The 14009-nt window shown below is 57.9% G+C and overlaps 1 protein-coding gene across 1 annotated transcript; it reads right to left on the reverse strand.

Moving 5' to 3' along the window:
- Window positions 1–244: 244 nt before the first annotated feature.
- Window positions 245–6364, reverse strand: TLX1 (T cell leukemia homeobox 1). The gene is made up of 3 exons (XM_030334785.1): window positions 5779–6364; window positions 3578–3779; window positions 245–1349 (listed from the first exon to the last, which is right to left on the reverse strand). The coding sequence occupies exons 1-3, from the start codon at window positions 6362–6364 to the stop codon at window positions 1127–1129; spliced, it is 1011 nt and encodes a 336-aa protein (XP_030190645.1). The 3' UTR covers window positions 245–1126.
- Between the last annotated feature and the right edge of the window lie 7645 nt (window positions 6365–14009).

The raw sequence follows: 14009 nt of genomic DNA on the forward strand, positions 1-14009 counted from the left end.
ACACAATGCACACACGCGCAACCTCACACCCAAAGACAGTGTATCTCCTCAAGCATCCGCGTCCCAGGAGAGCCTGGCACTCCTTCCTTTCCTCAGGTCTGTTTCTCTCTGTCCCCCTCCTTCCCTCTCTCCAGGACCTGCAGGTCCTGGCCCCCGGGTGTCCCTTATGCCCAGACAGCAGCAGCTGCCCCAGCGGCACCATTTCACACCAAACCCAAGTAGCTGCAAGGTGCTGGGCTTAGCAAGGAGCAGGTAGCCCTGACTCTGGATCCGGAGGGTTTTATTATTTTTTCACATAAATTACACAAGCACTTTATAAAATGGTTACACAGAAAACACCTTATAAGTGCATAACTTAAGCTCCCCGTATGAACAGGATCTGGAGAAGCAGGCTGAGTCTGTGTGAAAACCTGCCTGTGCGTACCTGGGTGCGGCTAGGATGTGTGATGGGGGCCTGGAGGGCCGTGACGCTGTCGTGTGTGGGGTAGTGTGTCACAGTGTGGCCGTAGCCTCGTGTTTGTGAGAAGTGCCATGCTGTTCACAATGCAGCTGGGTCACCCCTAGCTTATGCCTGACAGTGAGAGTCAAGGGTGTGAAGGCGATGGCCCTACGTGTGCATGACACTCTGTCGTAGGTCCTCTGTGTTTGGCTCTGGGTGACACCACCAGAGACCGTGAAATCGCCTCTGTGTGGGCCTGCGGGCGTCCACGTGTGATGGGGAGTGGAATACAGAGGAGTTCTTCCCAGGGCAAGTTCAAATGACAGCCCCTGCTGTCCTCCGAGGACCCCAGAAACTTATTCCCCAACGTCCTCTGCCTCTCTCAGTCCCACGTTAAAAATCAGAATAAAATAAAATAGACGTAAACCGAGAGGACTCTGAACAGTTCCAGGGGGGCGCGGGACCACTTAGGCGTCTGGAACAAGGTCGCGTGTCCCTGTCTCCCGCGCTTTTTTCCCCCCCACCAAAGAGAAAACAGCGTCGGCAGGAGCTCCGCCGAGCGCAGGGGGCACCGCGTTCCCCTCCCGCGCACAGTCTGAAGCAGGAGGGGGTGGGAGAGAGTCCCGGCTCTCAGCCTCCGCGACCCCTCGGCTGGACCCGGGCTCTCTCCGGGCAGAGCGGGCAGGCTCACTCGCAGGCGGACGCCACGGACGTGACGCTGGTGATCTTGGTGGAGTCGTCAGACCACGGCTGCAGATTCTGCAGGGCGAAGAGCGAAGAGTTGTGCACGCATAGCGGGTCGGCGGGCAAGGGCTGCGCCAGACTCTTCTGGAAGGCCTCTTGCTGCAGCTGCAGGAGAATGCGGTTCGCCTGCTGCCTCTCAGCCTCACGCTCCTCCGCGGTCTGCCGCCTGCACCGGGGACAAGCCGTTACCGACGTTACCGACGCTTTGAGCGCGCTCCCGGGAAACAGCCTGGACGAGCACTGCTTCCTTCACAGCCCCCAACTCCAGCTTGGGCCCCTTTAACACACACCCCAATCTTGAGGGTCCTGACTCCGACACAGACTGGAAACCCCACAAGTAAATGGAGCGCAGGAACCCCCGGGGGGAGCCGTGGGGAAATCCGCCAGGCCCAAGCGTCTGGAGCTCCCCTTGTCCCACTAGCCTCGGAGGGCGCAGCCAGGGGTAGGGTGGCATCTCGCCTCTCCCCAGCTCTGCGGTGCCAAGCCTGAGGCGCCTCACCCTCCCCACCAGTCCAGGGCAGAGGCGGGAGCCGGTGGATTGCCTTCGAGCTGCTTTGCCAGACCTCTCTTCTCTGCGAAACTCTCGCAGCCTTCCTACCTCCTGGGCCGAGCCCTGTGTCCTGCCGGGACTCCCGCCGGACCAGCGCCTTTCTCCGAGGCGGTCCAGGGAGGCGATGACTCACTTATTCCATTTAATGCCTCCCCTCCACCCCGTCAACTGAGATCAAACGTCTGTCTCTAAGGTGGACAGACCTAATGGGAGTCCCGGGGGCCTCCAGAAGCAATTTGTAGGCGATCGATGAAGCCGCGCGAAGCCGGCGAGGGCCTCTCCCAGCGGTGGACGCCGGCCTCCTGCCCGCCTCCCCTTCTTGCCTTTAGCTCCGCGTGTCTTTCCGTGTCTCGCCTTCCCCTTCTTTCCTGCATTTCAAACTGCCTGAGCCTTTCTCTTCCTTTTCGGCTTTGTGTCCTTCTCTCTTGTTGTCTCTCACCCCACCCTCTTCGTTCTCTCAGAATTAAGAGAATTTGTTTGAAACGAAAATGAAGGTTTAGTCATCCATTGCTTTCTTTTATTACCCTAAGACTTCTTCAAGCTGCCCGGTTTTTCCTTTTCTCCCTGGGGTGGGGTGTTTATCTTTGCCCCTTCCCTTCTCTTCGCCTGACACTCTCGGTGATCCCAGAGCCCCTTGTCTTCCAGGGACCTGCCTCGCTCCCTCCTCTCGCTCAGGCTGCAGTCCTGGTGGGGCCTTGGGAACACTAGTGCCCACACCCCTACTCTGCCAGCCCTAGCTACCTCTTTAACTAGATCCCAGAGGTCTGAAGCCATATACTCCATTTCTTCCCCAACGACAGGAATGGGGTGGAGGCAGAGTCGTGGGGGCAGTGGCTTCCTGTGGAAGCCACGCCGGTGGAATCCCGGGCAGATCCCTCGCCTTCGTTCAGAAAAAGAGGAAACTCCAATTCCTTCCTCCAGCGCTAGGCCCACTGGGCCACGGCGCCGCGGACGTCGCCCAGACTCTCCTGCGCTCTCCCCCCTGAGGCCTGAGCTAGTGAGAAACTTCTGGAACCAAACTTGTGGAACCAAGTATGCGGGCCAGATGTGCGGGAGGGGTGCAAGTGGGTACAGCTGGAGAAAGCGCCGGTGCTGGCGGTGAGTAAGGCTGCCTAGGAGTGTGGGACGTTGAGAGAGAGACAGAGAGAGATGTATGCGTGGTGGGGGGATTTTAGTGTACTGGGTGTGTGACGGGAGAAGGGTAAATGTGTGTGTGGCGCGCGCCCGCACACACACAAACACACACACCCATCTGCTCCTAATTGATCCCCCTTTCAGTGGGACTCTCCAAAACCCCGCTGCAGCCGGTACGGATTGATTTTCCTCTTCCAGGGTGGGAGACCGGCTGCGTGAGGGCCTGGCTGAGTGTCCGGGGAGGGGGGAGTCAGAGGGGCCCAGGCTCCCGGTTTGGGGCCGGCAGCTCCGCCAGGAGCCCTCTCTGGGGCGGCAGAAACGAGGCGCAGGCCATCCGGCCTCCAGTCTCCGGGAGGGAGGAGGCATGTCTGTAAGCGCTACTTTGTGCAAACAAAAAGTCCCTCAGCGTTCACTGATTCCCAAAGCCCGGACTACAAGGACTAACTGTGCTCTAACCCCGCAGGTTCCCCAAGCAGCGGCGGTGGCCAGCCGCGTCTACACCAGCATTGAGCGTAACGGTCAGAAAGCCAAGAAGCCTCCGGTAAAACAGAGCGGGGGATCTCCAGCCCCACCCCGGGCATCGGCCTTGGCTGCTCCCGGTTCCTGGCGAGCCTAGCAGGGAACCGATCAGAAGCCGGAGAGCGGAGGGGGCGTGAGCGCCCCAGGAGAGACCCCGGGGGCTGAGAACTGCCCGCCCCGCGCGCGCTCACCTCCACTTCGTCCGCCGGTTCTGGAACCAGGTTTTGACCTGCGCGTCGGTCATTTTGAGCGCCTTGGCCAGGGCGGCGCGCTCGGCCGAGGCCAGGTACTTCTGCCGGTGGAAGCGCTTCTCCAGCTCGCAGATCTGCAGGCGCGTGAAGGACGTGCGCGGCTTCTTCTTCTTGGGGGGCGTCCGGTTCTGATAGGGGTGACCTATACGGCGTGTTACAGTGAAGGGTGAGAGGGCCACTGGAGCGGGAGACAGACAGACGGCAGAGGCAAGCGGCAGAGCGTCAGGAGGCGTCCCAGGCCCGACTCCCCGCGATCAGCGAGCGCAGAGGCCAGACCCCAGGAACGGGGCCGCGATCCTCCCGTCAGCCCTCAGCTCCAAGCCCGCGGCGGGAAACGGCCCCCTCCCGCCCGCCAGGCGGACGCCGCCGCCGCCGCCACGGAGGCCTCCCTAGCCCCGGGCTCCCTCGTGCCCAAGCCAGTCTCCTTGAGGGGCTTGTCTGAGGCGAGCTAAAGGTCGAAGCCCCCCACTGCTCCAGGAAGCTGCCCAGCAGCTTGAAGCCGCACCTGATCAAGGCGGGGGTGGGGGTGGGGGTGGGGGAACCCTGGGTCCTGGCCTGAGCCGCCACCAACACAGCAACATACACAGACACATCACATACCAAGGGGCAAATTGCCTATCTATACACCCGGCCTGACAGGCACACAAGCAGACACATACAGGACACAGGGCAACACAAGGTGACAGTCATTCACTTCCTCAGAACCTTCTTGGGGCCTGAAGCCAGATTAGGGCGGCCGGTGGCTCCCCTAGGTAGGCCCTGTGTGGAACAGCTTTCACCAGAGACCTAAGACCAGTGGGTTCCAGGCTGAGGGTTCCATCAGGGCCCTTCAAGACTGGACTGGACTGGGTGGGCAGGGGGAGTGGAATGGCCAGCAGGCTCTGCCTCCCCAGGCCTGAGAGGACTTAGGTTGGGGTCCTGGGGTCCCTTGAGTACAGGGCCCTTCCTGGAGGCCCAGGGCAGAATGGCTGTATTGCCTCTGCTGACCCCCTAACTCCTTTCCACCGTTGGGCCCTGGAGCCCGAGCCCCATGGGAGTCCCACCTCGCCATCGCCATCGGCAGCGGCCAGTACCTCCCGCCGCCTCTAAGGCCCAGCCGGGAACCCAGGCTCAACTCGTGGCTACTTCTCAGCGGGCTTGGGAGCTGGGCTCGGCGGGAGGATCGAGGATCCTCGCCTCGGATCCCAGGAATGCTAAGGGGTAGCTGGAAGTGAGGCCGAAGCAAGGGGCCCGCGCGTGAGCGAGAGCTGAGTGCCGAGAGCGGAAGCGAGAGCGGAGGGAGCCGGAGCGAGCGGAGGAAGGCGCGGAGCAGGCAGCGGAGAGGGCGGCAGTCGGCCGCCGCGGAGTGCGTAATCGTCCCAGGAGTTGTCCTTGGGCCGCCGCGGATCGATCGCCGGTCAGGCCGGTGCATTATTCACACTGGAGGCAACAGGGCTGGGCCCAGAGGGGAGGACGCCAGGCCGGGACCGAACGAAAATGAACCGGGAGGCTCAACCTCACGCTGCCACCGACCTGGACGAAGCCCGCAGTCCGGGAAAGAGGGCCCACCAGCTCTGCTGCTTTACTCAGACTTCGGGCCTCTGCCGGCCCGGCAAGCGCAACCGACACTGGAGCTCGGAGCGCGAAGTGAAGTGGGGTGTGTGGTGTGTTTGAGAGCGTGTGTGTTTGTGTGTGTGGGGGGGACGAGAGGTGGGGAACCTGTTCTTTCCTAGCGTCTGATTCTGGGGCTCTTCGCCTCAGCCAGAGAACGTTGGCCCGGACGGAAAAAAATAGTTTGTTCACATTGGGCCCCTTTCTCCAAGATTCCCGAGCCCCAAATGCCGGGGTGAAAGGTAGTCCCGAAGCTACATCCCCCTTCCCTCGGCGACACTGAACCCAGCGACTCCGAGAGGGGATCAGGGAGCGCTTTTCAGAGTAGGGGTCCTGCGGGAGGGACGGAGAGGGGCCCAGGACGGGAGAACTCTTCGAGCATGACGATTCCGCGAGCGTGGAAAGGTGGCAGGCGGCTGAACTCGGGGGAAGCACCGAGAGGAGCTGGGTAACCTGGTGCGTAGAGGGGGCTGCGGGGAGCCACCGGGCAGGGGAAAGGTAGCGCAGAGCCCGGGCCGCGGCCAGGCGGGGCGCGCGCCGGCCGGACTCACCTGTGAACCTGTCCTTTGTGTATCTGCGGTTACTCTCCATCCAGGGGAAGGTGAGCCCGGTGAGGTTGTTGACACCCGGCACAGCAGGCACGGAGGGAACGGTGGGCAAGCCGGTAGCCAGAGGCTGGGGGTGGGCCACCGCTCCAGCTAGCGGCCTATGAGCCGGCACCCGGATCACCCCTGCAGCGCTCAGCGCCCCCCCGCCGCCGCCGCCGCCGCCGCCCCCGCCGCCGCCGCCTCCCGGACCGGGGCCGCCCGCCAAGGCCATGTTCACGTTGTAGGAGCCAGCCAGCGGGCCCATGCTGCAGGCGCCGCCGCCGCCGCCGCTAGTAGGGCCACCAGGGCCGCTCGGGCCGCCGGCACCATAGGCCCCCGCGCCCCCGGCCCCCGCCCCGGCCGCGGGGCCCCCGCCGCCGTAAGCGTAGGCTCCTCCAACCAAACAGCCAAGGCCGTATTCTCCGTCCTGGAGGCGCGAGGCGGGCCCCATGCAGCCGCCTTGGTCCGGGCTGTTGAGGATCTGGTCGATGCCGAAGCTGATGGGCTCCGCATGGCCGGGGTGGAGATGGTGCGGACCCAGGTGCTCCATGCTGGCCCCCGGCCCCGGCCCCGCGGGGGGGGCCTGGGCGGCGGCGATCGCTGTGTTTGGCTCGGGGGGCAGCGCGCAGGGGCGCGGAGGCGGCAGCCGCTCCTGGCTGCGCGGAGACTTGGAGGCGAAGTGCGCAGAGGGCTAAAGTAGGGGGGAGGGGAAGGAGAGAGGGGGCGCCGTATTCTTCCCCTCTCAGGCTGCTCCTTCCCCTCTCCGTCTGCTAGCTCGATGTTGACTCTGGGACATCAATCACCGGGCGAAAAAGCCCGGTGCAAGCGAGCCTAGCCGTTTCGGCCGGGTCTCTCCATTGGCTGTGCGTGGAGAGGAGCGGGGTGAATGACAGCGCGGGGGAGGGGCGGAGAGGGGGAGAGGAAGGCCGGGAGCCGAGACTGATGCAGGAGCCAGAGACAGAGGGACGGAGACCCAGGCACCGAGAAGTAGTTCAGGAAGAGAGAGAAGAGATTCAGAGACTTAAAAGGAGAAAAAGAACAGGAGGCGGCCATTCCCAGAGACCGATAAACAGACGGACCCAAGGAGGTGGAGGATAGAGCCCTCTTCCCGGTCTGGCAGGAGTCTCCCCTCACTTTGAATGGGGCCAAAGAGGTCCAGCCCACTAGGCTTCTGGGGAAGGGTGTCCCGGCGCTACTGGAGAATCTCCCCAAGGGCTCAGCTGGGAAACACCTGTCCTTCAACAAGAGGATTTACTGCAAACTTCAAGTCTGGCTTGTTAGAAAGTAGAAGACTGTCTACTTCCCAGGTATGGAGCCCAGGCCCCTGAGGCAGGAAGGTGAGTTCAGGCTTGTCCTTTTTAAAAACACAGGCCTATGAACAACCGGCTGTAGGTTGTTGAAAAAATCAACAACCACCCCAACCCAGCCTATTTAGAGAAACTGAGGAAAGGAAGACTTCCTGAGAGGAAGGCAAAAGTCAAAAGAGGTGGCTTGGGGCTTGTTTCCAGGGGGCCCATGCCTCCAGATACCCCTTTCCTTTGAAATAAACATGCCCCAAAGAAGCAGTACCCACAGTATGCGAATGAATTCAATCAGATTGTTTTCACCTAGCAACTAGCACAGGGCTGGCTATTCCAAGCAAGAAACCTTTGGACTGTGGTGAGGGGAAGGAGTTATTTTCTTACTTTTGGAATCCTGGGAGGGAGGCCTGGGGACTTAAGGCAGTGGGGGGGGGGGGCTAGGGTTGGTGGGACCAAGATCAGGGAAGTGCATCTGGACAAATTTAGGCCTTTTAAAGTTTTGACTGTGGCTGACTGGCTTACAGCCCAGGAGAGAAGGAGGAAACTCCCTTTTTCTGCTTCCTCTCTTTCCCCTCTCCAGTAGGGAAAGGTTTGCTCCCTGCCAGGAGCCAAGCTCTGGGACCGGTGCACGTTGGATCACTTTGGATCTATTTCTGGTCTATTTCAGATTCAACAGGTCTTCAGGGAGGGACTGTCTCTATCAGGCAAGATGAAGGTGCACATTCTATTGATCAAGTCTCATTACAGTCTATTTGCTTTGGTCATGTCTGTTATTTCCACTTGAAGAGACCTCCTTGGAAGCAGGGAACTCATCTCAGTTTCCCTCCTGTGGAGTGTAGCCCCAAACCACAGGATATACTCATGTTGGGTGAAAAATGAATGAATGAACCTCCTTATTCAACAAATATTTATTGAATACCTACCATGTGTCAGGCATTGTTCTTGGCACTGGGAAAACAGCAGTAAACAAAACCAAGGTCCTGCCCTCATGGAGTTTACGTTCCATAGAGGGGGTTAGACAATAAACAAAGAAGCAAATACAATAAGTCAGATCGTGGTAAGTATTATGGGGAATGCTATGAACTTCACCAACTCTTCAAGATGAGTATTATCTCTTTTATAGATATAGTAAGAAATTATACTATTTTATAGATGTAAGAAAGCCAAATTTCAGAGGCTAAGTGACTTGGTCAAGATGGAGAAGCTGGATTTGAGTTGCTTTTATGGGTTAGCCTGGAAACCTGGAGAAAATCTTGTCTGGGCTCCAGGCAGGTGGACAAAGGCCCGCTCAAGGCAAGGCCATGTGTGAAATAGGTGGTGGTTTGTAAACACTGAGCAGAAACAGGCGAGAGCTCTATTCCCTTGCCAGTTCACTCCTCTTCACCCACCCAATCCAGGTTCTACAACCTTACCCAGCAGTTGTTTGAACCTAAATTTGTCTCCTTCCTGCCTCTTATCTTAGAGGAACTAAATAAAGCAGAGATAAACCTAAGTGTTTTACTGAGAAGCTACTATGTGCCAGGCACCTCACCACACCGATGTCATTTAAGACTCGCAACTCTGTGAAGTTAATAGAAACACCTCCAAGTTTTAAGTTGAGTACGAAAATTAAATGAGTGTTCATTGCAGTATTATTTATAATGGCCAAAAAGTGGGAGCAACTCACATGTTCATCATCTGATGAATGGACAAACAAAATGTGGTGTATCCATACAACAGAATATTATTCATGCTACAACATGGAAGAACCTAGAAAACATGATGCTCGGGGCACCTGGGTGGCTCAGTCGGTTAAGCGTCCGACTTCAGCCCAGGTCACGATCTCGCGGTCCGTGAGTTCGAGCCCCGCTTCAGGCTCTGGGCTGATGGCTCAGAGCCTGGAGCCTGCTTCCGATTCTGTGTCTCCCTCTCTCTCTGCCCCTCCCCCGTTCATGCTCTGTCTCTCTCTGTCTCCAAAATAAATAAACGTTAAAAAAAATTAAAAAAAAAACCATGATGCTAAGTGAAAGAAGTCGGGCACAAAAGGCCACTTATCAAATGACTGCATCCATACGAACCATCCAGGATAGGCAAATCCATAAAGGCAGAAAGTAGATAGTGGTTGCCAGAGGTTGGAGGAGGAAAGGTCGGAAGTGGCTGCAAGTGGATACGAAGTTTCCACTTGAAGTGATGAAAATATTCTGGAATTAGTGGCAATGGTTGCACAACTATGTGACTATATTAAAAACCACTCAATTGTATGACTTAAAGGGGTTATCATAGTATATGAGTTACATTCATTTTTAAAAAGAAAAAACAAAAACCGAGACTTGGTCAGATGAACAAACTTGCCCAAAGTCCCACAGACAGAAGAAGATTGATCTGGTTGCCCAAATCTGAATTGTTTTCCCTGTATGAGGCTGAGAAGTATGGAGAGGGGTGCTTCTGCTTCCTTTGAGGCTGGACTGCAGTGCCTTGATCCTTTTCGTGATTAACTACAGTTCTGTCTGCTGCAATTAAAACCCTCTTATCTTTAGGACACCTTACCTTTGCCACCCTCTCTGGCCCATGCAGGAACCTCCTGAGTGTTCCTGACACTCTCCCCGTTCCTCCCTCCTTCCTCCTCTGGCTGAATCTTTCCAACACCTATGTCTTTCTGACCTTTCCTATTCCACCATTTAGGCATCTATCTTACTCACCTCTTGGACTCCTCAGATCTGGCACCAGTTGGCCAGAGTCCCTGGCGGGAGACCTCACCAGCCGAAGGTTGGCAGAGGTCACAGCTGCCTAGTGGCCTCTTCAGACTGTCAGGAGGCTCTTCTCATCAAAATCCTGCAACCCAGGGACATCTTGACTTTCCCCGGCCCTTACAGGTGTTTGCCTCACTGATCTTTTCCATACCCCCCTTCCAGCCCCCCCCCCCACCTATCAGAATCAACTTTTATCCCAACCCAGTTCTGCATGCTGGCCTTCCCCAAGATGGGGTTCTCTGTGTCCGACTTGTTTTCCAATAGGGTGGTTGTTTCCACCTTTGTTTTCCAATAGGGTAGTTGCTGAGGGCCAGGGTACCCTTTCAGTCCCTTCTTTTCCTAGGAAGTTGAGACAAGAGGGTCAGGAGTTGCTGGGTTCTGGCCCCCACCCCTCCCAGAAGCAGTGTCACCTGAGGTCAGAAAGTTTTCGGAAGGGGGTGGGGAGGAGACATGAGGGACTTACCTTCGGTGCAGCCTTTGTGTTTCCCCAGTGTTGGCCCTGTTAGGAAAGAGGAGCAGAGAAACCAATTTGACTATAAATTGTATACACACACACACACACACACACACACACACACACACACACACGGAAAGAAGAGGAGAGGGAAAGAGAGTAGGAGCACACAGCGCAGTGATGTCCCGGCACCTTCAGTCACAGTTATTATCTCGTGTCATCCTCCAATAACCCTGTGATGTGGCTTTTGTTATCTCCATTTCACAGATGAGAAGGCCGAGGCACTGAAAGCTGGGAAGGGACACAGACTGGACTCAAATGCTGTTTGTCTGACTCCATTCATTTCGAGCTGATTTCTCAACACCAAACTCGGTAGCTGTGGCCCTCGCTTTGCAGGAGTATCTTGCATGTGTCTAGGTGAGTTCCGGCCCTAAAGCCACCTGGTAACCACCCCCCAAGCGCCTTCCGCTCCCCTCTCCCCTGCCTCCCCTCTCCCCTGCCTCCCCACTCCCCTGCCTCCCCACTCCCCTGCCTGCAGAATGAAGAAGTGCCTCCAATTAAAAGAGAAGCAGCTGGGGCTGGGGCTGGGGCTGGGGGAGGAGGAAAGGGAGGGCTCAGCCCTAGAGGGCGGCCCCTTTGGATCCCACACGGCTCCCTCCCCCCTCTGGGAGAGACCCCTGGGCCAGGGGTTGTACTTTAGCTTAGGGGTGTGTGTGTGATAACTTAATTACTTTGTGTTTGTGGGACTGTGTGTCCATGAGGGGAAAGCCAGATGTGAAAGTGTGCGTGACAGTGGGGGCATGATAGCCTGGGCATGTCTCTGAGGAATACTTTTTAAAATCTACCCAACAAATATGTATTGAGCGTCTATTATGTACCAGTGTTAGGCTGCTGGGATTCAAATGCAAGCAAAATGCATGTCTGTGAGGGGACTAGGGGACAGGAGGGGAGTCTAGGTCATTTTTACAACTGTATTTGCCTGTGATGCCAGTGAGTGTGTTTTTTGTAACAGATAAGAGTGTGTCCCTAACTGTTCCCGTATAACGGGCACATATGATGGGGTGAGAGCATCCGTCAGCTACTGTGTGAAAGTGAGGGTGTGATAATGGTGTGTGTGTGTATGCATGCTCGTGAGTGTGTGTATCTGTGGGAGAGATGTCTTATTTTCTAGTGTAGTTGTCTGGGAAATGGCCATATGCGGGCCTGTGGGTGTGGAAAGGGGGAGACGGGATATGCCCAATCGATAGTTCGCAGGGAAAGGGTAGAACAAGCTGAGAAATATGTAAGGAGATGTGTAACATGGAGCAGTGGCAGTGGGGCCATTGGGATCTGGATTTCCAATACGGAAGTTTCTGCCTTGCTCACCTGCCTCAGGGAAGGGGGGGGGGAATGGAGGGGCAGGTGCAGCTGGTGACTTGAGGACTTAGAGACCCAGTAAAGGGCACTCCACCTCCAAGGTGTGTGGGAGGGTGTTATCTCTAGGTTAGGGAAGGAGGGAGTGAGCAGGTCAGGCTGGTTCCAGCTACACGACTCAGTGATTTCTCAGGGTTGGGGGGGGGGTGGTGTCTGGGGCCAGCCCCAGGTGCTCCTACCCAAGTCCTTACAGGAATAGGGACTGAGGATCTCTCCAACATGGAGGGACAAGCGTCCATTTATTCATCAGTGGAGGGACCACAGACGGATTGAAGACAGAGAAAGATAGACCTTTCCTGCTAGAAAACATACCTCAGCTGTCACCTGGGTTAGGAGCCAGCTCCTTACCCCAAAGCCTGGTTGAACAACGGGGTCTTAAGTCTAGGCCCTGCCCTGTAGGGGTCCCCTTCTTGGCCTCTATATAAAGGCAGCTGTTGGCCCATCACCTCTGGGCATGGAGCTAGGACCTCAGGCCTCTATCTGACCAACTCTCCCCCAAAGGAAGCCCAGAGACCCTCAGGTCCCACCATCCAGACCCATGCCCGTGGCAGAGCAGATCTTTGATGCCAAGTCTTCTCTCAGAATGCCAGGATGGGGAAAGGGTTGGGCAGGGTGTGGGCTGAGGTTCGGGGCAGAATAGCGCTCTGTGACCCTGCCATCCGTTGACAGCTCCTGAAGGGCTCCCTGGGCACCAAGTTTAGCTTCCCACCACTGGACCCAGTAGAGCACCCCAGCCTGGGACCCAGGACCACAGGTACACCCCAGCATGCCGACCCTCGGCCTCCGTCCTTGGCCCTGCCCAGCCGACAAGTGGGTCCATGCTGATCCGAGGAATTTCCGAAGGCAGAGGGTCCTAGCCAGTCCCTGGGTGTGCTGAGTGTGGTGTGGGGGAGGAAGAAGGAGCCGGGGAGTGCCAGCTTGCTGAATGCGGGGCCTGGGGGGGGCCACCACCACCTCCTAGAAACCTACTCCCTGCACCCCAGGGCAGGGAGCAGGGGGGGACAGGGTGGGGTCTGGCAGGCTCTTCAGGATCGGTGGGCCAGACCTCTGGGTGTTCTGTCGCTCCAGCCCCTCAGTCAAGCTGAAAATGAGGGCGGCTTTCCGGCTGGGCCACGAACCTGTAAGCGGTCAGATCTACCCAGATTTCTGGCCTCAGTTCAGGTCCTCAGCCCTCCTGGGGCATACATTTGGGCCGCAGAGGAAGGGCGGGTGGAGACCTCCCAGCTCCGGAAACCCGGGCCCCTAGAGGGGTTCAGTCCTGGGCTGCGGCGGGGAGAGTCTTGCGGTCACCCATAGGAGCTTGGGCCACCTCGGCTTGGACAGGTCTGGACATTTCCGCGGGCGCTCGGGGCACGTCGGAAGCTGCAGGTGCTCCCTGAGCCGCAGCCACACTGCGCTGCGAACGGAAAACCTGGCCAGTGACGACCGCCGCTCCCGCTGAGAAGCCCTGGCCGCGGCGCCTCTGCGCACCTCTGCCCGCACCTCTACCTCCGCGCTGCGGCTGCGCCCACTGGGCGCCGCAAGTGTCCTCCGCGTAAATGAGTTGAGCTGGAGTTGGGGTTTGAAAGGAACTGGCCAAGCTCCTCCTCCATCAGAAAACCCCGCTGCTGGAGGCAGGGGAACGGATTCCGCCTGGGAGACCCAGCTGCTGTCGAGGAAATGTGTTCCACGCTCTGTCCCGACTGCATATGGCCCCCGCATATACACGAATGGTCCCTGGCAGACACAACCAACACCCGAGGCCTTCCAGATTCAGCGTTGGAGCAGATCCAGCACCCTCTCTCTCAGGCTCACGCTCACAGGTCCACACTCACCCTTGCACACACACACACACACACATACACACACACACACTCCTGTGTGCAATTCTGACAGCTGCTTGCAAGGAAGGCCTCCTTCACGCCTCCACACACAAGTACACAAGGATGTTACAAACACCGCCTTCCACCCAGACCCCGGGCTCAGATAAAAACCACCTCCCTCCCTTAGGGCGCGCACTCTGCCGGCCACCTTGGGCCCACGAGCAGCCACACAGCTTCCCAACTTTTCTGGGGAGGCCAAAGGCAGGGAGGGAGGGGGCGGGGGAGCCGCAGGTGCCAGGAGTTGGGGTGGGGGTGGCTAAGGGGGAGGGACTGTATCCATATGTATGGGTTCCGCGCACAAAGAGCAGCTGCCCTAAGCTGAGCCCCGCGGGCCCAGAGTTGCTCCGAGGCGGCAGCGGCCCCGCTAATTGAATTAGACCGGCCAGGCCCTGCCACCCGCGCGCCACCCGCGTCCGCTCTGCCACACGTCCCTGGC

The sequence above is a fragment of the Lynx canadensis genome, chromosome D2 (genome assembly GCF_007474595.2).
Source record: "Lynx canadensis isolate LIC74 chromosome D2, mLynCan4.pri.v2, whole genome shotgun sequence".
Taxonomy (NCBI): domain Eukaryota; kingdom Metazoa; phylum Chordata; class Mammalia; order Carnivora; family Felidae; genus Lynx; species Lynx canadensis.